Source organism: Candoia aspera, chromosome 8 (assembly GCF_035149785.1).
Source record: "Candoia aspera isolate rCanAsp1 chromosome 8, rCanAsp1.hap2, whole genome shotgun sequence".
In the NCBI taxonomy this organism is placed as follows: Eukaryota; Metazoa; Chordata; class Lepidosauria; order Squamata; family Boidae; genus Candoia; species Candoia aspera.
Window position 1 is genome coordinate 11,587,782 of NC_086160.1, and position 25,273 is coordinate 11,613,054.

Genomic DNA, 25,273 nt, shown 5'->3' on the forward strand with positions numbered 1-25,273 from the left:
CACCGAGTCATGTCTGACCCTTTGGGGGATGTCACTTTCGTGATGTTTTCTTGGCAGATTATAGCCAGGTGGTTTGCCATTGCCTTCCCCAGTTGTCGCCTTCCCCAGCAAGCTGGGTGCTCATTTTACCAACCTTGGAAGGATTGGCCATGATAACCAGTGATGGGGGATGCAAAGACTGTAGTACTGCATCTCCTAGAATTCTTCTTCCCCCAATTTGATATCCTTATTTATTCCTTTGGTGCTTTTGAGTCAGTCTTGACTCCTAGCAACTGCTTGGACAAGTCCCTGCAGTTTTCTTGGCAAGATGTCAGAAGTGGTTTGCCATTGCCTCCTTCCTAGTGCTAAGAGAGAGGGTCTGGCCCAGAGTCCTTAGGTTTTGTCCATAAGGTGGGACTAGAACTCACAGTCTCCTGGTTTCTAGCCTGGTGCCTTAACCACTATACCAAATTGGCTCTCCACTTATATGGGACTTCAATTTGCATAAACCCCAGAGAGCATTGCTGAAGGTTGGAGAAGATAGGGACACTGTTTTAGGGTTCAGGTGGAGCAGTCTCTGACCATTTATAGCTGTTGGTTGCCTTCCAGATAGACAACTGCAGGTACCTCCCCTTTTCCTGCATCCTGTCCAATAGCTGCATTCTGGGGAAGATAAGTGTCTCTGCATGCCTTATATGTGTGTATTTGTGCACAGCCCCACAAACATTTGGGACTGAAGAGGTCACCCACCTCTGTTCCAGTGAGTTGTTGCCAATCAATATTTTAATACTGCACCATTCCACAAGGACTCACAGGGTTTCAGGTAGAATCAGAAACAAAGAACACTAAGTCAATCAACAACCAATACAAAGACATCTCAGCAATAGAAATAGCCATCCTACAGTGTTCTGAATAGTTCTGTTTTCTAGACTTTGCTAATAGGAACAAAGCCACCTTCTGCATCTCTGACAGGAAGTTGTTCTCTTCTTCTGGAGGTCATTTCTAAGTGTCTGGTAGGAAGGAAGGAATAAGATCAGCACCTGTTTTGCTATGTGTGGGGTTAGAAGAGCTGTGTTTATGTTTTTATACCAAGGGGCAGCAAAGAAGGATGCATGCTGTTAATTCAGTTTCCTCCAAGAGACATGGGCTTAAATAATCATATATATTTGTTGGCTTCTTGGTGTTCTTTGAACTTGCTTCTCTTCCTGTGGACATTTCATTATCAGGCTAGGTAACATCATTGGTCTCCTAGCCGGGTAACGCAACATCTTCAGGAAGAGGAGCAAGTTCAGAGAATGATTAAGAACTCAACAGTTCAACTCTGAGCTATGTATATTCTCCACCATGACAATCTTATATAGGTGTGTCTTTGAATTTCCCTTCTGGAAGAGTTGAAGACAAGACACTGAGTCTTTAGCTTAATGCTAAAGCTCTCTTGTGTGTGTTGGATGCAAAAGATTGATAAGGTATTTGGCTGAAGCAAATGGTCTCCCTAGAATGGCCAAGTTACAGAATTTTGGAGTACAGCTTGGATGGTTTTGTAGGCCTAAGTCAAGAATCTACTGTTTTATTTCCATCACTGATTGCTCTTGAAAATATTGCTAAATTACAACTACAGTCATCTCTGGCCATGATAACCAGTGATGGGGGATGCAAAGACTGTAGTACTGCTTCTCCTGGAGGGCAACCTGTGACCCATATCTGCTTTATTTACCCTGAGTATATATGTGTGATATATGTGTCTTTGCATCCCCCATCACTGGTTATCATGGCCAGAGATGACTGTAGCTGTAATTTAGCAATATTTTCAAGAGCCACCAGTACTCCAGCTTTAGTGTAGAGAAAAGCTACTTCTCAGCAAAGCATCAAAGAAAAGCCTTCATGCAGAGCTTATAGAGACAGATGGAAATCAATCTCTCTGTCTCTCTGTCTCTCTCTCTCCACACACACACACACATACACACATATGAACAGTCATTTCTTAATGCTAGCTTAAGATAAACTGAATTACTATATATAAGTCTTATACGTTTGACCACTTTTGCAGATTGTATAATGGTTTGTGGCAGCAATTTTTGACATGAATCTCTTTGGGTGGCTAAACGTCCTCTTCTAAATACAAACTGTGTTATACATACAAACTTTGCCCACTATCGTTTATATGAAATGAAATGAAATGAAATGAAAGAAACTGGGACAAATGAAAGTTTCCTTTTTTCCACTTTTCACTGTGTACAAACTTACACAGGGAAGCAAGAAGACATTTGTCACTGTAATGGGAAGAGATTAATGTGAAATATACAGCCAGCAGAGTTCCATTGAGCTGCACAATTTTTATTGGATCAGCCCATTATTAAAGGTGAGTATCTTGGACCAATTTACTCTTGCTTCACCACACACCACCCAAAGAGTAGGAAAAAAAGGAAGGTTGGAATCAGAAATAATCTTTCCTGAACATATTAAACGATGGTGCCCAGATCTGTGGCCAAGTGACTCCTTTAGAAGTTCAGTCCGAATTTCTGTGGGTCCTTCTCCATGTGCCCAGATGCATAGTCACATCTTTATTAAGACTAGAAAGCAGGACTGAGTTCATCAGAGGTCCAACTTTGACTCTGTCATCTGAAATATTTGCTCCAATTAATCTTCTTTGAAAGTCCTGCATTGCCTTGACTTTGCAAGAAAACTTTATTCCCTGATGGCTAATTGAAATCAAAGTCTAATTTAAGACCTTTTGAATTTTCTATGAAATATCTGATCTTGGTCAGCTAGGGAAAATCAGTGATGGAAATAAAACAGTGGATTCTTGACTTAGGCCTACAAAACCATCCAAGCTGTACTCCAGAATTCTGTAACTTGGCCATTCTAGGGAGACCATTTGCTTCAGCCAAATACCTTATCAATCTTTTGCATCCAACACACACAAGAGAGCTTTAGCATTAAGCTAAAGACTCAGTGTCTTGTCTTCAACTCTTCCAGAAGGGAAATTCAAAGACACACCTATATAAGATTGTCATGGTGGAGAATATACATAGCTCAGAGTTGAACTGTTGAGTTCTTAATCATTCTCTGAACTTGCTCCTCTTCCTGAAGATGTTGCGTTACCCAGCTAGGAGACCAATGATGTTACCTAGCCTGGTAATGAAATGTCCACAGGAAGAGAAGCAAGTTCAAAGAACACCAAGAAGCCAACAAATATATATGATTATTTAAGCCCATGTCTCTTGGAGGAAACTGAATTAACAGCATGCATCCTTCTTTGCTGCCCCTTGGTATAAAAACATAAACACAGCTCTTCTAACCCCACACATAGCAAAACAGGTGCTGATCTTATTCCTTCCTTCCTACCAGACACTTAGAAATGACCTCCAGAAGAAGAGAACAACTTCCTGTCAGAGATGCAGAAGGTGGCTTTGTTCCTATTAGCAAAGTCTAGAAAACAGAACTATTCAGAACACTGTAGGATGGCTATTTCTATTGCTGAGATGTCTTTGTATTGGTTGTTGATTGACTTAGTGTTCTTTGTTTCTGATTCTACCTGAAACCCTGTGAGTCCTTGTGGAATGGTGCAGTATTAAAATATTGATTGGCAACAACTCACTGGAACAGAGGTGGGTGACCTCTTCAGTCCCAAATGTTTGTGGGGCTGTGCACAAATACACACATATAAGGCATGCAGAGACACTTATCTTCCCCAGAATGCAGCTATTGGACAGGATGCAGGAAAAGGGGAGGTACCTGCAGTTGTCTATCTGGAAGGCAACCAACAGCTATAAATGGTCAGAGACTGCTCCACCTGAACCCTAAAACAGTGTCCCTATCTTCTCCAACCTTCAGCAATGCTCTCTGGGGTTTATGCAAATTGAAGTCCCATATAAGTGGAGAGCCAATTTGGTATAGTGGTTAAGGCACCAGGCTAGAAACCAGGAGACTGTGAGTTCTAGTCCCACCTTATGGACAAAACCTAAGGACTCTGGGCCAGACCCTCTCTCTTAGCACTAGGAAGGAGGCAATGGCAAACCACTTCTGACATCTTGCCAAGAAAACTGCAGGGACTTGTCCAAGCAGTTGCTAGGAGTCAAGACTGACTCAAAAGCACCAAAGGAATAAATAAGTTAAGGATATCAAATTGGGGGAAGGTGCTTTTGAGTCCTGCCTTCTGATATGTGCAGAATCACAGGCCTGCAACAGGCAACATCTTTAAGCAATGACTGTTACTAAACACTAACCATTACCAAGCTATACCATAGGACAACACTTTCTCTATGGCCTTCCTTGCAACATCCCCCATCACTCATCTACAGACTCTGGCCTGGCCTGAATGAGGCAGTAGCCTGGAGAGACTCATTTATAAATGTCAATTTGCAGGATGGCAGTGAACTTCCTTACAATCTCCCGGGCACAAATTAAACACAAAGAAAAGATTAAAGAAAAGAATTTAAAAATAGGCAGTTTTTGATATATTGCCATGACTCTTCTTTATGGGGGGGGGGGGAGGAGGAGGAGGAAAGAAGAAAGAGAAGAGGAAGTAGTCACACTGTTTCAGTTTAATAGTATCACACATGCTATGGCAACTACAGAAGCTCCATTGCTCATGCCTGGGCTTGAGCTAGGCTTTAAAAGTTGGTCAATCCCACATACCTCAAAATTCTGCAGCAGTGATGTCAGGCTTTACCCAATCAACAAGGACAAAAATCACTTAGGAAAGATCACAAGCAATCCAAGAACTTCATGTTCAGGAGGAACAATTATTGATGAAAGTTAGAAAGCCATAACTATAAGAATTGCAGCAAATTACATTCTGTTGTGATTCAAGAACAAGCCCTATATCGAGAACAAGGGTCAGGCCCTCTTGCCAACTGCTTGGCCCCCTCTTTTGAGTGGGTTGGCTTGCTCCCTTTTTTTTATTTTTTAGCAATAGTCAGTTGTGCTTGATTTTTTTTTACTGACTGAGAACTTACTCTTGCAAGCGAAAACAACCTTGCTGGTGGCATTCAAATGGATATGGGCTGCTTCAATGGGAGAAATCCCATACAAATTCACCTGATACTGGCCAGATGAAAGACCAACACAACCAAATGCTTGGACCACTACCAACTTATTATTTTAAAGGAGGCTTTGGTTTTTAGTCAAAATAAATTGGTAAAGCTGAGATTTCTAGACAGTAACTCTATAACATAATTAACAGTAAAGTTATAGACACGTATAAATATACTTCTTAATCATTTTGATCCAAAAGAAGTTCTTAACCTATGTCCATAAATAAACCTAATTCATTGTAAGTTTGATGCTTTCTGAAACTTCTCTCACTACCCTGAATGCTGAAAATGCAAAGGATCTGCAAGCTCTAGTAATAAAAGGGAAGGAGAAAAGTGAAAAAAATTGGGACTAAAATTAAATATAAAGACCAAACCAATGACAATAGGTAGAACAACCAGCCATAGAACTGACAGTGAAGATATTGAAGTGGTGGATAGCTTCTGCCTTTTAGGATTAACCATCAAGAGTAAAGGAATAAGCAGTCAAGACATACACCACAGACTAGCACTTGGTAAAGCAGCCATGAAGGCCTTGGAAAAGATATTCAAATGACATGATGGGTCTAGAAAGATCAGAATTAGGCAAGCCATGATACTTCCTGTGACACTCCATGGAAGCTAAAGTTGCACTTTTAAGAATCAGGATAGGAAGAGTATTGACACTTTTTAACTTTGCTGTTGGAGAAGACTCCTGAGAATACTGTGGACAGCCAAGAAAGCAAACCAATGGATCACTGAACAAATCAACCAGAGTTCTCAACACAAGGCACAAGTGACCAGGCTCAAATTATCCTACTTCAGACACATTATGTGAAAACCCAAGAAGGCTCTAATGCTGGGAAAGGTGGAAGGAAGCATCAAGGTAATGGACTCAGTTAAAGTGGTGATGAGTGCACTATTGGAAGAACCGAAAGACCAGGTTAGGGATAGATTGTCATGGAGAAAATCTATGTAGTCATTAGGAGTCAAAAATGACTTGATGGCACATAATCAATCAATCAATGAAGTCTGGGTGACTAGAGGATATATCACTGGGAACACACTTGGAAAAAAACAGGATGTTTAAATTCCTCTGCAACATCTTCCTCTTTCCCTGTTATATTATCTCTAACTTTGGTGCCTGTGACATAAAAACAAATCCAAAATCATTCTTACATTTAATCTCCTGCATTTTTAATTGTTCTTATTTTATTCAATGGATTTATTTCCTGCCTTTATCCAGGAGCTCAGTGACTTATAGGGGGATCTTCATTCATTTAACCCACAAACTTGTGAAGTAGGCTGAGCTGAAAGAGAACGGCTGGGCTAACAGACAGCTTTCCTGACCAGGTGTGAACTTGAATTTCCCCCTGGCTCAGCATCTTCATCATTACACACACACTACCTCTCATACTTTTCTGCAAAATCGTTACTTCTCACTCTTTTTCAGGGTTCCTGCTTACATATATGCCATATAAATTGCCAAAAGTACCAAAAGGGAGAGAGAAAGCAGATAAATTAGGTATTCCCCACACACCCACACCCAAATGAAACCCCCTACAAAATGTGTCTTTTAAAATTTTTAAAATTTTCTGAGCACCTCTATTGTACTAAATGTTGTGTTTATAGCCAATTACCTGTGAACATTGCAAGGGATGCTTAGCCTTTTTTTTTTAATGTCACAATACTCAAATGGCTTCACATTTAACAAGTATGATCCTTCCCAAGGTCCCATGCCTTTAAATTTCATACTCCTCTACCAAGGAAATGAGAAGTTAGCAGCAGTTTGTTTTTTAAAAAATGCATCTAAACCCAAACTCTCCTGTTACTATGAATCTGACATTTGGTACCCGTTATCTCTCGAAAGAGACTTTTCCTAGAAATGTCATCCAAATCTGTCAAGCACACATACAAAGCAAAACAAAACAAGGATTCAACGCCTTCCAAAACAATGAATCTCAATCCAAATCAAATCTCCCAGTTGGGTGTGTAACTCTAGTTTATATAATCTGTAAATGCTACAGTTGGGGGGTGGGGGGGGAAGGTGAATGCCTAATTTTGATCCACACTAATGTGTAATATATTGATCAGAAATAGATACTGGGTTTGTACAATTCAGAGTTTTTAATCCAATACCCTGTTTTGCTTATGGTACTTTTCTTCTCTTTGTTCTCTTCTGACATATCTGAAGGTTCCTCGCTGTAGATTTCCTGGAAGAATAGATTCAGTGAGTGAACAAATACATCTTTCGAGAGCTAGACAAATTTACGGCATTTGCCCCAGTCTTTAGATTACATCTACCCGTTATTCTCACCTAGTATAAAAACAAGGCTTATGATATATCTTTTATTGGTGACAAGCAATCCAAGAAGTACTTGACATTTGTATATACCATAATATTTGCGTTCTATGCAATGTAAACATTTAAACAAGTCTTCCAAGTTGGCAGATCAAAGCAAGTAGTGCAAAGCAGTGTTCTTGCTCTGTGTAGCTGTAATGTTCCTTCTCAACAGCCCAGAGTTTCCAAATTGTTATCTAACTAAGAGATCAGCCTATGCCTAGCTATGTTTCCCTCTGGAGGGATAACAGCTAGGCCTCAGTCTAGCCTTGCTGGACGTCTTACGAGCACTGGCCCCAGTTGCTTGAGCCTGCCTGCAGCCTGAAATGGTAGAGTTCTCATCCTGGAACTCTATGTCAGATTATGATTGGAAAAATGTAGTAATATATCCCTTGTAATAACTTTGTGGTCTATATAACACATTTCATATATGATATTTTACTCTTTTTATCACTCCTTTTAATATTTTATATATATATATATTATAGACACTTATACCTGATAGAATATTACTCATGATAATGCAAATTAATAAGATTGTTTTTAAACTTGATTAAGGGGCTCACTTACCTTGTGATCCAAACGTATTTTAACACCTAATTGGAACTTGTAAACTCATATTTAAAATTATTTTAATTTAGATGGCTCATATTTTATGGCTAATGGCTAATGTGCATATCTTTATAGAATTGTATCTTGTACTGGTCAGTGACCGTAATAAAATCAATTGAATTGAATCCTGGAACTCATCTGCTGCTCTTCCTGTAGCAAGGCATAAATGGCACTTGAACAGCAGCATGGCAAGCCAATTTACCTGGTGTAAACACTGTAGGTGAAAGCTTCCTCTTTAACAGGACATGTTCAGCCCTCTGAATGATCCCATGCCAGATTATTTAAATACATTCCTATCTCAGGCAGGAGCAGCTAGAATGCACCATCTTCCCTTCAAGATCTCAGCAGCTGACAACAGACTAACATGAGGTATTCTGGAGTAGGAGGGGAATATCTATTCCTGATGTTTTATGTAAAATCATGAGAACATACCATCTACCCGCACAGTCAATGTAATGGTGCATGTCTGATTGCAAGAGGAAATACCAAAGAGGAACTTCTCTCCACAAGGTTTCACTTCAAGTCACTGAAACCCACAGTTCAATTTCTCCATTTTTGATTTGTTGGCAAATTCTCATTATGTCAGAATGTGCAACCTCATGGTGGCCAGTAGCCACATTTAATATGGGAAGTGGTGGAGAACCACAAAATGCATGAGGTCACACTACACATGTGGGTGAGGCTAGGGTTTCGAGTTTTGTGGGCTTCAACTGTGAGGTCTCTGTTCTAAGGCTTACACTGTTATTTTCATCACTTACCACACTCATAATTGCCAGGAACTGAACTGGCAGTTTTCAGTAATCATGATCAGAGGGACCTGGCTTGTGGCAAAAAGAGGAAATAAGGGTGATGGATTGCCTATCTTTGCACTAAGTGTTCCTACCAATGAACTTGTCTAATCATCACCCAGTTGGGGAATTCACACACATTTTGCTATTATCCCCTTATTATCTGTTCACTGCAACTGCTGACTGCTCACTGAAATTCATTGGGAATGATGTAGTAGTAGATTCCTGCACTGAGCAAGGTGGTTAGATTGGATGATCTCTAAGGTCCACTGGAAACTGCACATATTGTGCTTTTATGAAAAAGCCCCATTTGTTTAAAGATTCAAATTGGGTCTCAAAAGAAAACAAAAAATAACTCTCTCTAGGAATGTATCTTTGCTGATTCAGCTGTTCCATTGCATATTACAATTATTATGGGCTATCCACAGCCATGGAGATTACTTTAATTGAATCCTATACATATTTTTTTCTGGAGAAGTTCCTTTCATTACTGCACCAGTAAATAATCCCATTCATACATGCGTGTATGTGTGCTGTGTGGCTGGGTGTGTTGGTGCACATTCACATGCGCACACACTCCCTGACATTACACTGCACTGCTAAATTAGTTCTGAATTTCCAGCGGTGTGGGGAAATTGTTTCATAGCAAAAGTAAATGTCTTTTGAAATCAATAGGCACTTTCAGGGGGAAAAAAGATACCATGTAGCTGTGCTTTTAAAGAACACTATATTCTGCTGGGCAGATGTGATGTTTTATCACCCAGGCTGATTTTGCAGATTGTTAAACAGAGTGCCCTTCAATACGGTCAAAGTGTATTTGTTTGGACCTTAAGGGGAAAAAAAACCCTTCTCATCACTAACTGATGACTATTCTCTATTGAAATCACAACACAATACCTCTAACATCCAAGCTCATTTTTCAGTAAAGATAAATTTGTCCTGTTCCAGCCATTTACTTTCCTTCTCTAATTCCCAAGTGTTTCATTAACATTATCCTCCAGGCATTCCTAAAAACCTAAATTATCTGCCCTCCATGCCTTGCACAATATTCTCCTCTAAACATCAATATTAGGCAGGCTTCTCTGCTTATACGCTGTCCTAAAAATGTATATGAATGGATAGGATCTTGTCTGCTATCTCATCTTGAGTGGGTTTCAGTTCAGTTCAATTTCTACACTAATAATCCTGTCTCTGGACCAAGCTCAGCTCCTGGTAACCCACACACCCACGCACCTTTTTGTTTGTTTTAATGTGCCTAAGGAATTTTTTCCATTTTTATAATAAAGGACAATCCAGCCATAAAAAAAGGAAAATCTCCCTTAACTCAAACTTGATTCTTGATGACTATCCAGATGCCTCCATGATCTTTTCTGGGCAACAATATCAACATGAGTTGCCATCGCATACTTCCAGGGATGTTTTTGTCAACTTCTTAGGCTTTGGAATTTCCTGGTGTTTCAAGCATTCTCCATGTCTGGCCCTGTTTAGCTTCTGCAATGAAAGGCAGTTTGCCTTGAATAATAGGAGCTAAGGAGCAGCAATAGAGGAGGACTACTTGTTTCTTGCTCACATCTGTAAGTTTCTTAAATGGATGGATGATGCCATCCTAGACTAGATATACCTTTGGCCTTATCCAGAAAAGATAAAGATAGGTGGAGGTAGAGGCAGAGATGGAGATGGAGATAACAATATATGAGCCTATCTCTCTCCCACTCACCCATTTCATCATCATTGGAATGGCAACTGCAGACTTTTGGGTAGTAAACAACTCACCATGTCTTCAGAAGGATTCATAAGGAAGGTCTCTCCATATGGAGAAATGGGGGGTGGCTTTTCTTCAGCTACATCTCCTGGAAAAAGAAAACAGACATGCGCACTGTATCACACAGTATCTCTAACTCATGGTCCCTTGTGACTGACTATCAGTCCTGACCTGCAGAAAAATCCTGGGTTGAACTTGCCCTGATGCACCATCTCAGTTCAATCTGTGGCATTCATTCACACTAGTCCACAAAACAATACGTTGGACTTAGTGGACCCCATTGTGTTTGTACACCAAAGGGACATGTAAATCACTGCATTGCTGAAGGTGCATAAGAATAGTGCTCCATTCAAATATGGTTTATAGCAATGTCCTAACGTTAGCATATTCCAGGAAGAAGTAATTGCATTTATTAATTTAATTCTGAGACAAGGTTTAATATTTTGGGATGACCATATTCTTTTGAACTACATACCTGAACTATATGAAACTGATGTCTGGAAAACCGAACTGGATTTTCTATGCCTTTCTTACTTCTACGAGACTAGTCCTTCAATGTTGACAACATAAATCTATGGCCCCAATTGCTCAGTAGTTTGTGGATCTGATGTTAGTTGCAACATATAAATGAATTGCTTATAGAAACAGGTTATTTATGGATGATTACAGTGAAATATGGTAATCCTTTATTGAAACTGCCGTGTGAAATTTTATATCCTTATATTTATGCAGGAGAAGACATTATATACTTATAATGTATGTTGTTTACTTTTGCTCTTTTCTTTTTTGCTCTTTTAATTTTTTCTTCTTTTTCTCTTCTTCTGTTAAATAAAGGTTAAAAAAAATTAAAAATCCACACATCAATGCTTGAAGTTGCAAGCAAAACAAAGTGATGATCCCAGGATGCATGCAGGCAATGTGTCAGATTTCAGATTTGCAGGCAAAGCTGTTGAAACTTGCCCTTGACTCTTAATTAGGTGAACTAAACAGCCAGCAAGCTACTACAGCATGTATTTAATCAGATCAGTCTTCCAACAGCAAGCCCGTATTTACTCTACACTCATGCCAAGTTTCTGTTCATGTTGGCAATGCAGAAAATTTAACTCTCGTACTAATCCCATTTACAGAGGTAAGGAGTACCTCAAAGAGGAGGGAGAGATTTTTGTCCAGAGCCCCTTATTCCTATGTTAGCTGAAAACATAAAGCCAATAAAAAGATAGGATCTCCTTCACATCAAGGTCAATTCTGGCTGATATCTTTTAGCAACAATATGGAAGTTGCTACATGGATGCATTTTCTCTGACAAGCTAGATTAGTCCTCATTTCCTGCTAGTCCTCATTCTAAGAACTAACCACATCTGAACCTGCTTAGCTTTCTTTGAAACCAGCCCAGGCCAATTGCTGTAGATACCCTATAATCATGATGTTAGCAAACCTTGAGCTACAGTCCACCTTTAAAACCTTCACAATTTGAATTCAGTATCTGCATTCTAGGAACTGCAGCTCTTTATACCATACAGTGTTTTTATTCTACTACATTCTAAGGCAGTGTTAGTAACTTTAAGATGTGTGAAATGCATGGATAGAAAAGCCTCTATAATTATTTCAACCAATCACCTAATTTTGACCACAAATTCTCTTTTTATCTCCCAATCACTGAGAGAGACTGTTGTGTTAGAAAGTTACTAGCCTTTTTTTTAGGCCCTCCCCCCAAACTTTCAAATATACAAAGTAAACAATTCCAATTCTTTAAAAAATGAAAATAAGCCTACCACCTCCAAAGCAGTCTCAGAGTTTCCAAAGTATGAAAGAGGAGAAAGAGTCAGGAAAGCCTTCCATGGTTTTCACAGCCGACAAAGCTATTTGATGGAGTTCAAAATGTGTCTAAACATGTGTAAGTACACCTTAAGCTGAAAGTTCACCCAAGAAGCTGAGCCATTCCATTTATCAGCCCTCATAAAAGTAAGTGGAGCAATATTACTTTTCTTAATCCTCTCTAGTAGAACATCAGGAATGAGTTTAATTAATAGTACTGCTGGAATGCAAAAAACAAGGAATTACATGGCACAGCAGTTTTGAAACCAGATTGAGCACCTCTGTCTAAACTGGTGCCTTCCAGGTATGTTGGACTGCAACAACCTATGTGTCATGTTCACTGTTCCAATGTGCACTGTACATCGTAACGTTTCACATGCCATGTTGCTGACCTTGTGCCAAGCTCTGTATATATGTTCATTTCAATGGAATGTGTTTGGGTTATGTGCTTGGCTCAAGGACTTTTCCACCGCATCATCAGGAGCCGTTAGGAGCACCTGGGATTGTGAGCCTGGGAAGATTCTACGGGAGGAGGGATCTTGTTTGTACCGAGGGTTTTTTAGTTTGCATTTGGCGCGCTTTTCCCATTCTCAGCTTTGTACTTGCATACTATTCTCAAATAAACCAGATTTTATTTAGCACTTGCTTGTGAGTCTGAGACTGTTTTGGAATAGGCAACCCTTACATAAAGCTGAGAATCACCAAAGTACACTGCTAGCTCCTACCAAGATCAATTCTTGTGAGGGAAGCAGTTAGCGATGGCAGAGTCGAAACGTCCGGAACGCTTGGGGAGCCAACTAACCCATTACCCGAGTCAACAATCCAGAGTAGAGAGCCGAGCTCCCCCCCCCCCCGAACGTTCATATCACCCGAATGATTCAGGTTCCAGCCCTGAGCTGGGGGGATCTAGCGATGGGGGAGAGCCAGAGCAACCGGCACCGAGCAGACCGCCCACGGAGCTGATCACCTGGGATACGATGGGAGAGCCCCAGCCAGGGACGCCCCAGGCATCCTGGAAGCACCGGTCCCCGCTGACCCCAGAGGTGGAATCTACCACGGTAGCAACGGGGAGACAGCCTGGCGTGCGACAGGGGGAGGAATCTCAACCCCCTGAGAGGCTGAGAGTACTGGAGGCAAAAATGGAATCGATGGAGTATCTGTTGAAAAACCTGTCTTTAGCGGTGGGCGGCCAGGCGAGGTACGATGGAAGTCCCAGCTTCACGCAACCATCCCCCATCTTTCCCCCCAAACCGCCAGCAGAGCGGGGCCGCGGACGGCTCCGGGATTGATCTCCGCCCCGAAGAGGGACCACTACCGCGACCTGGGGCCCCACCACTCGGCCTGCCACCGGTTCCACTCCAGCAGGAGGGGCGGTGAAGGACTTTTCTGTCAAATTTGATGGGGATCCCACCAAGCTATACTTTTTCCTAACTAATGCAAAGAGCTACATGACGCAGTTCGGGCCATGCTTCCCATACGAGGAGACTAAGATAATGGCGGTGGCCACTAAGCTCAAAGGCAGAGCAGCGGACTGGTATGTCCAATTAACGGAGGCTGATGCCCCTGAGCTCAAGTCCTTTGAGGACTTTATGTTAGCATTAAAGCTGCATTTTGAGGATCCTCTGGCCAAGGCAAGAGCTAAGGAGGTGCTAAAGGATCTCATCCAAGGCCCCAGGTCGGTAGCTGACTATGCCCTGGAATTTAAAGCTTTGGCAGGCAAGGTCCCCGATTGGTCTTAGTCAACCTTCGTAGAAAAGTTTAAAGACCAGCTCAATCGGGATGTCCTAAAATGGGCGCTATACAGAGACGACCCAGAGTCGTTGCACGACTGGATCTGTCTGGCTGGGAAGGCTGAGCGTGCCCAGCGCACCTACATGCAAGCCAGATGACACGAGCAACTGCCAACCGCGATGCGGGGACCCCAAACCGGAGCAACGGCTGCCCCATCAGGCTACAGAATGTGGGATGAGGAGAGGCAGCGGCGCTACATGCGGGGCCAGTGTATCCAATGTGGAAAGGTCGGGCATCAAGCCGCAGATTGCCCAAAACCCAGGGCTGGAGATCGAGCAACAAAAGTGCCAGCCAAATTGCCCCCCCCCCATCGCGACGGATGACAGCAGCCAAGGGGGCTACTGACGCAGAAGAAGAGATTTACTTCTCCGGGGAGGCTGATGTTGCCTCTAAGGAGCCGGCAGGAAATGCCAGCCACCTGCCCTGAACAGCGCCTGCAGGCAGGTGGAGGAGGATGGGCGCGAAGACGCTATGGTGAGTGCTGATTGCCCCACTCTAGCAGTGAAAGTAAAGTTGGGCTCCCGCACTAAGACCACGGAAGTCTGGGCTCTTGTTGACTCTGGGTGTTCAAGGTGTCTCATCCACCCTGATCTGGTTGCTGCATTGGACCTGCCTAGCTTTCCCCTCCAGCAGCCTTTGATCTTCACCCAGTTAGATGGGTCATTGGCGGGTGGGGGTCCGGCAACTCATTTCACTGGAAATGTAGCGATGCAAATGGGCAGCCACAGGGAGGTTTTAAAATTCATCGTGGCACCTGTGGGCCATCCCATGGTAATTCTGGGAATTCCCTGGTTGACTTCATGCAGCCCATATATAAATTGGGAGCACCGGACTGTTACTTTTAAGGATGGGTTTTACCAAGCTCCCACAGTGGAGAGACCTTTACATGTGGGGGTGGGAAGAGCTGCGATCGCAATGCCGTGCCCCAGCTTACCCCACTTAGAAGGCTTGCCTGAGCAATACCGAGACTTTACAGACGTCTTTGGGGAAGTGGAAGCAGACCAGCTGCCCCCCCATCGAAAGACTGACTGTGCAATAGAGTTGGTTCCCAACGCTCAATTGCCCAAGCCGAAAATTTATCCCATGACCCAGAAAGAGCTAGAGGTGTTGCGGGACTTTATCGACAAAAATCTGTCAAGGGGGTTTATTGAACCTGCATATTCCCCAGTTGGGGCCCCTGTCCTTTTCCAGGAAAAGAAGGATGGCACGCTTAGACTTTGTACAGACTATCAGCAGTTAAATTCCATCTCGATCTGCAACAAATATCCCCTACCTCTAATGAAAGACATGTTAGCCCATTTGTCATAGGGTAAAATTTTCTCCAAGCTCGACCTTCATGAAGCTTATTTTCGCATCCGCATACAAGCTGGAGACGAGTGGAAAACTGCTTTTAACTGCCCATTGGGTTCATTTCAGTACAAAGTCCTCCCTTTTGGGTTAGCCAGGGCACCCGGAGTATTCATGCAATTGATTAATGAAGTATTACATGATCATTTGTTTAAAGGGGTCCTGGTTTACTTAGACGATGTTCTCATTTACACTGAAACCGAGGAGGATCACAAATGCCTCCTCAAACAGGTGTTAAGCAAGCTTAGAGATGCTAAACTCTATGCAAAGCTTTCTAAATGTGAATTTCACAAAGCCCGTCTTGACTATCTAGGCTATAGGGTATCTGACAAGGGCATTGAGATGGACCCGGAAAAAATTCAGGCGATTTTAAGGTGGGAATGCCCTCGCACCTGGCGGCAACTACAAAGTTTTTTAGGGTTTAGTAACTATTATCGCCACTTTATCCAAGGGTTTGCTGAGATTGCTCTGCCCCTTACTGACTTGCTACGCACCAAGGGTTTGGGAGAGACACGCAAGGTTAAAAATCCTGGGGCAGTGCTGAATTGGACACCTGAATGCCAGACAACATTTGAGAGGTTAAAAACCCTCTTCACTGCTGAACCTATTTTACAGCACCCTGATCCTGAGCGCCCCTTTGTGCTCCAAGTTGATGCTTCTAACATCTCAATTGGGGCTATATTATTACAAAGAGACTCCGACAATCACCTAAAACCCTGCGCTTATCTGTCCAGAAAATTTTCTGAAACTGAACGCCGATGGCATGTTTGGGAAAAGGAGGCTTTTGCTGTAAAAGCCGCTTTGGAGGCCTGGCGTCACCTCCTGGAAGGTGTTAAATGCCCTTTTGAGGTTTGGACCAATCACAGGAATTTGGAAGCCCTCCGCACCCCCCGGCGTCTCAGTCCTAAACAAATTCGCTGGACTCAATTTTTCGGTTGCTTTAACTTCCAATTGAAATTTATTCCAGGAATAAATTTCTGGCCGATGCCTTGTCACGTTTACCTCAGGACTCTGACCACGTGACAGATATAGTAGGGACTGTTCTCACTGAACCACAACTGGGCTTGGCTGCTGTCACCCAGAGCCAGATCCGTGCGCAGGGAACCCTGCCCCCAGCCCAGTCTGGGAAGCAGAAAGTGCAAGTTCCTTGTCAGTTACAGAAGAACTTTCTCCAGGCACTGAAATCTGACACTTGGTTGCTAGCTAATAGAGACAATGTTTCTTTTGAAAACGGTCTGACGTGGGTGGAACACCGCCTTCATGTGCCTGAAGCTTTGAGGGCTGATGTTTTGCAGCGTTCCCATGATGACAAACTTGCTGGACACTTTGGTTTTGTCAAAACCTTGCATTTGGTTAGGCGTCAATTTTGGTGGCCAACCTTAAGGCGGGATGTCAAAGACTATGTTACCTCCTGTCCCATTTGTGCCATCTCAAAAAGAAAAGGGGATAAACCACAGGGGCTTCTGCAGCCGGTGGCCGACCCATCCCGCCCCTGGGATGAAATTTCTATGGATTTTATCGTAGACCTACCACCCAGTCAAAAGAAAATGGTCATCTGGGTTGTAAAAGATTTTTTCTCCAAACAAGCCCATTTCATTCCATGTGCTTCCATCCCGTCAGCCCCACAATTAGCCTGCCTGTTTCTCATCCACATCTACCATCTCCACAGTTGCCCCTCCCATTTGGTAACCGACTGCGGGACACAGTTCACTTCCCAGTTCTGGAAATCATTTTTAAAATTGATTGGCACCAAACAGGTGTTGTCCACATCGTCACATCCCCAGACTGACGGATCTACAGAGGTTTTGAACTCTACCCCTGAACAATTCCTTAGAGCATACATAAATTACCATCAGGACAATTGGGTTGACTTGTTGCCCTTTGCTGAGGTGGCTTACAACAATGCTGTCCATCAGAGCACTGGACAAACCCCTTTTTGTGTGGTTTCTGGGCACGACTTTGTTCCCATCCCTGAGCTACCACAAGCCCCTCCCCAATCTTGTTCTGCCTCTGACTGGGCTGTTCAGCTGGCTGATTCCTGGCTGGTGATTAAGCAGGCTTTGGCTGATGCCCAGGCTGCTTACAAGTTCCAAGCTGATAAACACCGTTCTGTGCAGCACGATTTCAAAATTGGGGATCAGGTTTACCTTTCTACCAAATTCATAAAGTCCCCACAACCCTCAAAAAAACTTGCTCCCAAATTCATTGGTCCCTTCCCTATTATTGGTCTTGTTAATCCAGTTACTGTTAAGTTGGATCTGCCTCACAATCTGAAACGCTTGCACCCTGTTTTTCATTGCAGCCTGCTCAAGCCTGTCCACCACTCTTCCCACAGACATCCCCAACCTCCTCCTCCTGCTCCGATCATGATTGACGGGCAACAACACTTTGAAGTCAAGGAGGTTGTTGATTCTCGCAAGCTTCGAGGCTCCCTCCAGTATCTGATCCGCTGGAAGCATTTTCCTCACCCTGAGTGCGTGCCTGCTTGCCACGTTAATGCTCCTGATTTAGTAAACCGTTTCCACTTAGCTTACCCTTTGAAGCTTTCTGCTTAGGGTTTTCTTTTTTGGGGGGGGGGGGGCAGTATGTCATGTTCACTGTTCCAATGTGCACTGTACATCGTAACGTTCCACATGCCATGTTGCTGACCTTGTGCCAAGCTCTGTATCTATGTTCATTTCAATGGAATGTGTTTGGGTTATGTGCTCGGCTCAAGGACTTTTCCACCGCACCATCAGGAGCCGTTAGGAGCACCTGGGATTGTGGGCCTGGGAAGATTCTATGGGGGGAGGGATCTCATTTGAGAATACCGGGGTTTTTTAGTTTGCATTTGGTGCACTTTTCCCATTCTCAGCTTTCTTTGTACTTGCACACTATTCTCAAATAAACCAGATTTTATTTAGCACTTGCTTGTGAGTCTGAGATTGTTTTGGAATAGGCAACCCTTACACTATGTTGTCAAGGAATGGGAGACATATGGAACATCTTCAGTGCAAAGAGGGAGTGGGCCTTGCTCTCAGTTTATATACTGTGGCTTGCCCTGCTTGTGTTGGTAGGGGTGTTCTCACAACAGAACAACACCCCCACCAACACAAGCAGGGCGAGCCACAGTATATAAACTGAGAGCAAGGCCCACTCCCTCTTCACACTGAGGATGTTGCCTCGTCTGGCAATGAAACATCTGCAAGAAAACAACAAGGCTCAGAGAGCACCAAGGACTCCACAGTTCAACCCTGAGCTACAAATATTTGCTTCGACTGGAGACATATGGAAGTTGGAGGAAGGCTCAGCTAGAGGATCAGAAAGTTTGGCATGAGCACAGCAACTAGAGAGAAGGTGCTAGGTAAGAGAAAAAGCTTTGTGTGGTAAGAGAGTAGGAAGATAATGCAGAACAGGCAATGGTCACAAGGCAGAACCTTCTCCATCTTGGCAGTCGATTCAACTGAGGCATTGGCTGTTTGGGGTGTTTGGAACTGGTCCTGACGCCATCCCTGCCTCTATATCCCACCACTGCTGGAAGCTGTGAAAGACTAGATGAGTCTCCTAAGTTGGTAACTCACTTTTACGAAGAAATCAAAGGAAGTTTATGGAATTGACCTGTTTACTGTACCTGAATTTTGGAATAAGGAGCTTGAAGGTTCTGTTTTTGTCACCTTAAAGAATAGGAAATTAATTTTTTCTGACCTTAAAATCGAGCTAATATACCAGAAAATTATATTCCATAGAATCTGGGCCCCAGAAAGAATGCTTTAAAAGGAGTAAATGTGATTGCCTTGCTGCTGATTTAGAAAGTAGGACATTAACTCCCACGATATACACTTGTCCTTCTTTTATCATATTCGAGACTGAACTCTGTAGAATTGTTAATATGACTTTAGATTGATCACTGCTAATTAAGGATGCATATGTTCTGCTTGGCTAAATCTCTAGCATATGAACTCTATTAAGATATCAAGAAGTCTAGATTTTTCACACCATGGGATTGGTCAAAAGTTATATAATATTCAAAGTATATATTTTTGCATGACCTGAAGCAGTGGGTTGCTGACATGTGAGAACTGTCAATATTTGAATTAGGGGTGGGAATTTCTTTTCTATAAAAAAGAAAGAGGAATTTCAAGCAATCTGATCGTTTTAGGAATTATTTTATACATGCAATAAATTTGTAGTCCATCTCTCTCTCTCTCGTAAATTTCACAAAATTACATTATTTTGTTAATTTTATCTAGGCATACAAGTTTCCCCTCCTTTTTTCAGTGTAACAACTTCCTATGAGAAGCTGCCTTTTGCAACTGAGAAAACTGACTTTTATATTTAAAAATACTAGTTAATGTGGTTTCTCTTTTGCAGTGAAAAATGTGCTGACTTTTAAGAGCGATTATTATTGCTGCTGGGATGTTACTATCTGTTTGATTATGATTATTTAATAAACGGCTTCCAATCTGAAGGCGAGGAGGTCTATCCGTTGCTTCTTATTGTCCACTCAGAATCATCTGAAAATGGATCCGTTGCTATTATATCTACAGAAGGTCATAGTGTACGTACACTTAAAGAGCAAACGGTTTTCAAAAAGGCCGTTCCAACACGCTTGGCCAAGAAACAGACAATGTAAGTGGTTTTGTGAAGCATGATATGGATTTATCACTTGGAACACATCAGCAATCCACACCTCCTGTTTCATAGCAAAGCAAAATTTACACAGCGGGAGCGCTGGTGTTTTCCACCAGGGATAAATCCACCACACAATCTACCCCTTCTTACCCTGAAAGTAGTCCTAATCACGGTTTCTCTATCACAACTGGGGCAGCTCTGTGCTACCAGCTGGAAACAGATTTAAAAGTAAGCACATCTTTCCTTCCTTCTTTAAAAAGACATTATACCGTAAGATGTTCCAGTTTTGCATCTATAAAACCCTTTCTTAATGATGACAACCTTCTGACACTCTAAATTCCCCAAATAAGACATTTAACACCAGCTTTCCACATCCCTCCTACTTTTCAAGTATGAATTACGATTAGTCACAAAGTTTTACTCACTGCTTTTTGAAATACGACTCTCAGAACAATGGATACTTAAACCATTCATGCTTTTTCTTTCACGTCGAGAGCTGGAACAATACCAAAGGCAAGAAATCCATATTAGAATAGATTCATATTAGCAAGGTACCTGTTATCTACAATTTAGAGAGTTTCAGCTTGAGGCATCAGCACCTTTAACAAAGCTCTTCTATCCCTTTGCAAAACTAAGGGCACTGGTGTACAAATCTGGCATAGGCACCATCCTGTGTTCCCATGACATTACTTTCCTGGGCAGCCAAATGGATATTTTTCTGGTGTAGCTCTGGCCCAGCCTGAATTGCAACATTTCTGCTTTGTGACTCCAGAGCACCACCGATGTGGAGGGGCCATAAAATATTTGGCCTTGTCTCATCCTGTCTCTTGAACTTGAAGCTCTCCAGTAAATTTCAGAGTCAGCCTTATCCAGGAACTCACCCTTAATCCTCCTATTCAGTTTCTCGTCAGTTTCATAGCCCTTGTAAAATATTCTTCAGCTTCATTATCCCTGCTTCGACGTAACCTTTGGGGCCCTGAACTACAATTTGGCTGTCTGGCAATATAGCAATCCTTCTGTTTTTAGCACAGCTCCAACACTTGGTATTTAACGTTGTCAAAAAAAGAAATACGTTAACAAGATGACGACATATAGCTAACACTACAAATATCCCTGCATACCCTACACTTCCCCTACCCACCCTTTAGACCTACCTGGGTGAATCTGAAGTCTAACTTGCTGGGTGCAAAATCGGGGAGACTGTTGCAATCTGTACCTCACAAAAGGAAGATTTTTACAGCCCTATTAATGTCTCTATTAATTAATTAAGCCCTATTAATGAAGAAGAGGAAGACCAGCAGTAAGGTGGGTGGACTTAATTAAGGCAGCAATGAGTACACCACTGGGAGACCTGAAAGACCAGGTTAGGGATAGATCATAATGGAGAAACTCTATCCGTGTGGCCACTAGGAATTGAAAATGACTTGATGGCACACCAGTTAATGTCTCCGCCGTCCCTGGACCGTAGGTAGGGCTAGCCAGACATAACTGCATCAAAGACGTCTCGAGGTAAACAGAGCAATAGCACTACTTATTCGTGTTCTGTTCCAACAATGCCCATTCAAGTCACAATCCAAAATACATACCCCTAAAGCAACACAAACAATTGGGATTTCAGCAACAACAGAGTGAAGCAAAAATGTGGCTTAGTGCAATGCGCAGTCTTCTTTCTCCTCATAGCTCTCACCTTCTAACACATCATAAAGAGTTTCCTTACAATAACCATGAAAATGACACTGCGCTCTCTCTCACTTTAGGGCTACATATATAAGCAGCAAGAACTGGATTCTTGTTCTATGCACTCCCCACCCTCTGAGTTCAGTCACTCAACCCTCCAGTGCAACCCTCAATCGTGGCTGCAACTGGGTGAAGGGCCAGGCTGGAAAACAGTGGTACTTTACTCTGGTCAGTTGCTACTTTTTTGCAAAATAACCAAACAAATGTATCCAACATGCCCTGAAAACACAATGGTGAAATTAGGAATGTATCGCTTCACATTTCTGAGGGGAGTTTGGTTACTCTAGGAGCAGAAGACTGACTGATTAATTCAGCAATTGCCAATTGATCAGCTGCCAACTGTGGTCGAACTGGGGGTGGGGTGGGGAGGCTGTCTGCCTTTCTCAAGTGTTGTTTGCTCAACAGATGTACGAATATCCACATGGATGACTTTGAAAAGTTGGGAAGGACTGGGGAATAGAAACAGCACGAGGTGGTAGTGCTCTATTTCTACTTTCCAGTTTTCACTGCAGTTAATACTTTGACCTAAAAGTGCCAACACAGAGCATACAAGTAGTCCTCACTTAATGGCCATGATTGAGACCAGAATTTTGGTTGCTAAACAAAGTGGTCATTAAGCAAATCTGACCGAACTTTATGACCTTTTTTGTGGTGATCATTAAGCAAATCACTGCAGGCATTAAGCGAACCATATGGTCATTAAGTGAATCATGTGGTTCCCCATTGATTTTGCTTGCCAGAAGCCTGCCAGTGGTCACTTGACCGCAGTATACTGTGATGGTCATAATGGGAACTGGTTGCCAAGAGCCCAAATTGTGATCACATGACTATGGTGATGCTGCAATGATCCTACGTGTGAAGATTGGTCATAAGTCAGTTTTTTTAGCACTGTTGGAAGTCTGAACCATCACTAACGAATGGTTGTTAAGCGAGGACTACCTATATAAATCCCTTAAGTAATTATCTAGGGGTCCAGTGAATATATTTTCTCATTCCTAGAGTAGGCCTTTGCCATTCTTCCATTTCTACAGAAACAACTCCATCATGAATCTTTATTTCTGTCGTAAACTAGTATAAAATATATAACTTTAGAACCATTCCAGGAATAACTGTTGAAGGTACAGAAAAATAAATTTCAATATAACAACTTTATAGGGGTTTACTGTACAAAATTTTAATTTTATAATACTAAGATCTAACTATAAGAATTGTAATCAGCTTACCAGTGATACTGAAGCTATGAAGATTATGATATGGTGACACAATAGCATAAAAACAAATGAAATAAGACTAAAAGCTGTCAGCAGATCAAATAATCTAGATCAGCCTTTCTCAACCTTTTGACCCTGGAAGAACCCTTGAAATATTTTTCAGGCCTCGGGGAATCCCTGCATGCTCAGGCTCAAATATAGGCCAGAAGTCACAAAATTACTATATTTGTCTCATGTGTAGGCCTGTATATATGCATTCACAATGTTCTTAAACTACTGTAAAAATAAATAATGAAACTTACGTCTTTAATGTGAAGTTGCCCAAATTTGAAATATTGTTTTAAATAAATCATGATCTCCCAGGGAACCCCTAGTGATCACTTGCGGAACCCCAGGGTTGACTTGGTTGAGAAACCCTGATCTAGATTATAAAGTGTAATAAACTAAGGATTTACAATATTATTACTAAGTTATAGATTTGTTTCTTTAGTTTGGTCCAATTTCTATCCAAAGAGAGGGAAAGAATAAAAAACAGATGACATAAATAACAAGCGCTGAAATAGAAGAAAAAATCAAGGTTGGAAAATTGTGGCAAAATTAGGACTGTATATGGCGCAAGACCAAACAGCATGTCAGATTCCCCGATCAAAGGTTTCACAGAAACCCTTATCGGAGCATCTCCCTTCATTTCCTTCTCCCATGTGGCCAGATGGGTGTGTGAAGTTGGAGTGTAAAGTGGTTTACTATGGCTATGGAGCACATCAAGGACGCGGCGTTGAGATATGCCAGGAATACCATCTGGAGGGGGGCGGGGTGACATGGTTTCATGGGAAAGGGGACTAACTAAAGGAATGTAGTTTTAAGTTACGTTTGAGTGGGAAATCTTTATTTGCAGCTTGCCTTCTGTACCATTCATTACGCTTCATTAAAACAGTTAAAGGAACACAGCCTCCTGACTGTGATTGTGTGAATGCTCGAATGATCAGGTGCTGACACAGCATTTCATTCTGTAATACATAGGGTCGCCATGAGTTGTAAACGACTCAATGGCAACTAACAACAACAACATACAGGGAAGATGTGATAATAGTCTTCAGATAAAATACTTGAAGGGCTGTCACAGGCAATGGGCATAGATTTATTGTCCATAGATCCTGAGGATAGGACAAGAACTAATGCATGAAAGCTTTTCAGAGGGAGATCCAAACTCAAAATAAGGAAGAATTTTCTGACTATGAGAGGTATGAAGGAGTGGAACAGCCTACCATTTGGAGCTGTGGATGCTCCATCACTGGAGGTTTTCAAGCAAAGGTTGGACAGCTGCTTGTCTGGGATGTCTCCAAGGTCTCTCCTAACCCTAAGGTTCTAGATTCATAGCACTGGTGATACCATTTGTTTTCTAACAGCTGTAGTCCCAGGGAGAAATTTTCCCATCTTCTGGTATTGTCTGCCTTTAAATCTGATGAAGGGAAGTAGACATAAAATGTATCTGATCTACCTGGGTATTTGTTTGGAAGAGGTGTTTCCAGTAAATGTTGGGAGTGCCTGAAGAAAGAACAGTACAATAATAAGTGTGCTACTGACTCAGCAGATCTAGAAAGACATGGACATAAGCACTCTTCATATGGAGCCCCAGTGAATCTACTTTGCATAATTGCAGGAGGTAAAATACTTAAACAGGTCCCCCAAAAAAAGTATTGGCAATAATGAACTAAAGATAGAAGATGAGGCAGGCAGGCTGAGACAAATATCAGCAAAAAACTTCAGTTTACCGAACAGTTTCATCTACCATATGCTCCAGTGGAGTCCCTGGTGCTCTCTGAGCTTGGTTGTTTGCTTGCAGATGTTTCATTACCCAACAACCAAGCTCAGAGAGCGCCAAGAACGTACAATTCAACTCTGAGCTACAAATATTCTCTTTTATTGGATATACTGTAGTATATAAAAATGGGAAGAAGGGAGAGGAAATGATACTATGTTTACTTTCTTAAAGAAAGGGGCAAGTCAGAGTTTGAGATGAAACAGCAATGATTCTACTACCAAATTAAAACAGTGCTCCAAAAATATTCAAAGATACAAATAGAGGCTTCATAAAAATTGCTTCTCATGAAAACTGGGCATGCGTCAACTTACTTACAAGCCAAGAACAGAGCAATCTCCTACATTATGAGCAGCATTGATGTGTTAGTTATTGCTCTTCTCCTGAGGTAAGGGTATAATTAGCTCACTCACGTTTTTCTTCCTGCTAGGCACCTACTGTAAACAGC

At 42.1% G+C, this 25,273-nt stretch overlaps 1 protein-coding gene across 2 annotated transcripts in view; it reads right to left on the bottom strand.

The window, feature by feature from the left end:
* The window catches only part of ARAP2 (ArfGAP with RhoGAP domain, ankyrin repeat and PH domain 2), a 118,092-nt gene that overhangs the window by 81,049 nt on the left and 11,770 nt on the right, over positions 1–25,273 (bottom strand). For both annotated transcript variants that reach the window (XM_063309952.1, XM_063309951.1), the window contains exons 2-4: positions 20,484–20,554; positions 10,506–10,582; positions 7,131–7,204 (exon numbers count right to left, since the gene is read on the bottom strand). In XM_063309952.1, coding sequence (XP_063166022.1) covers positions 7,131–7,204; positions 10,506–10,582; positions 20,484–20,554 — 222 coding nt within the window. The remainder of the gene's footprint in view (positions 1–7,130; positions 7,205–10,505; positions 10,583–20,483; positions 20,555–25,273) is intronic.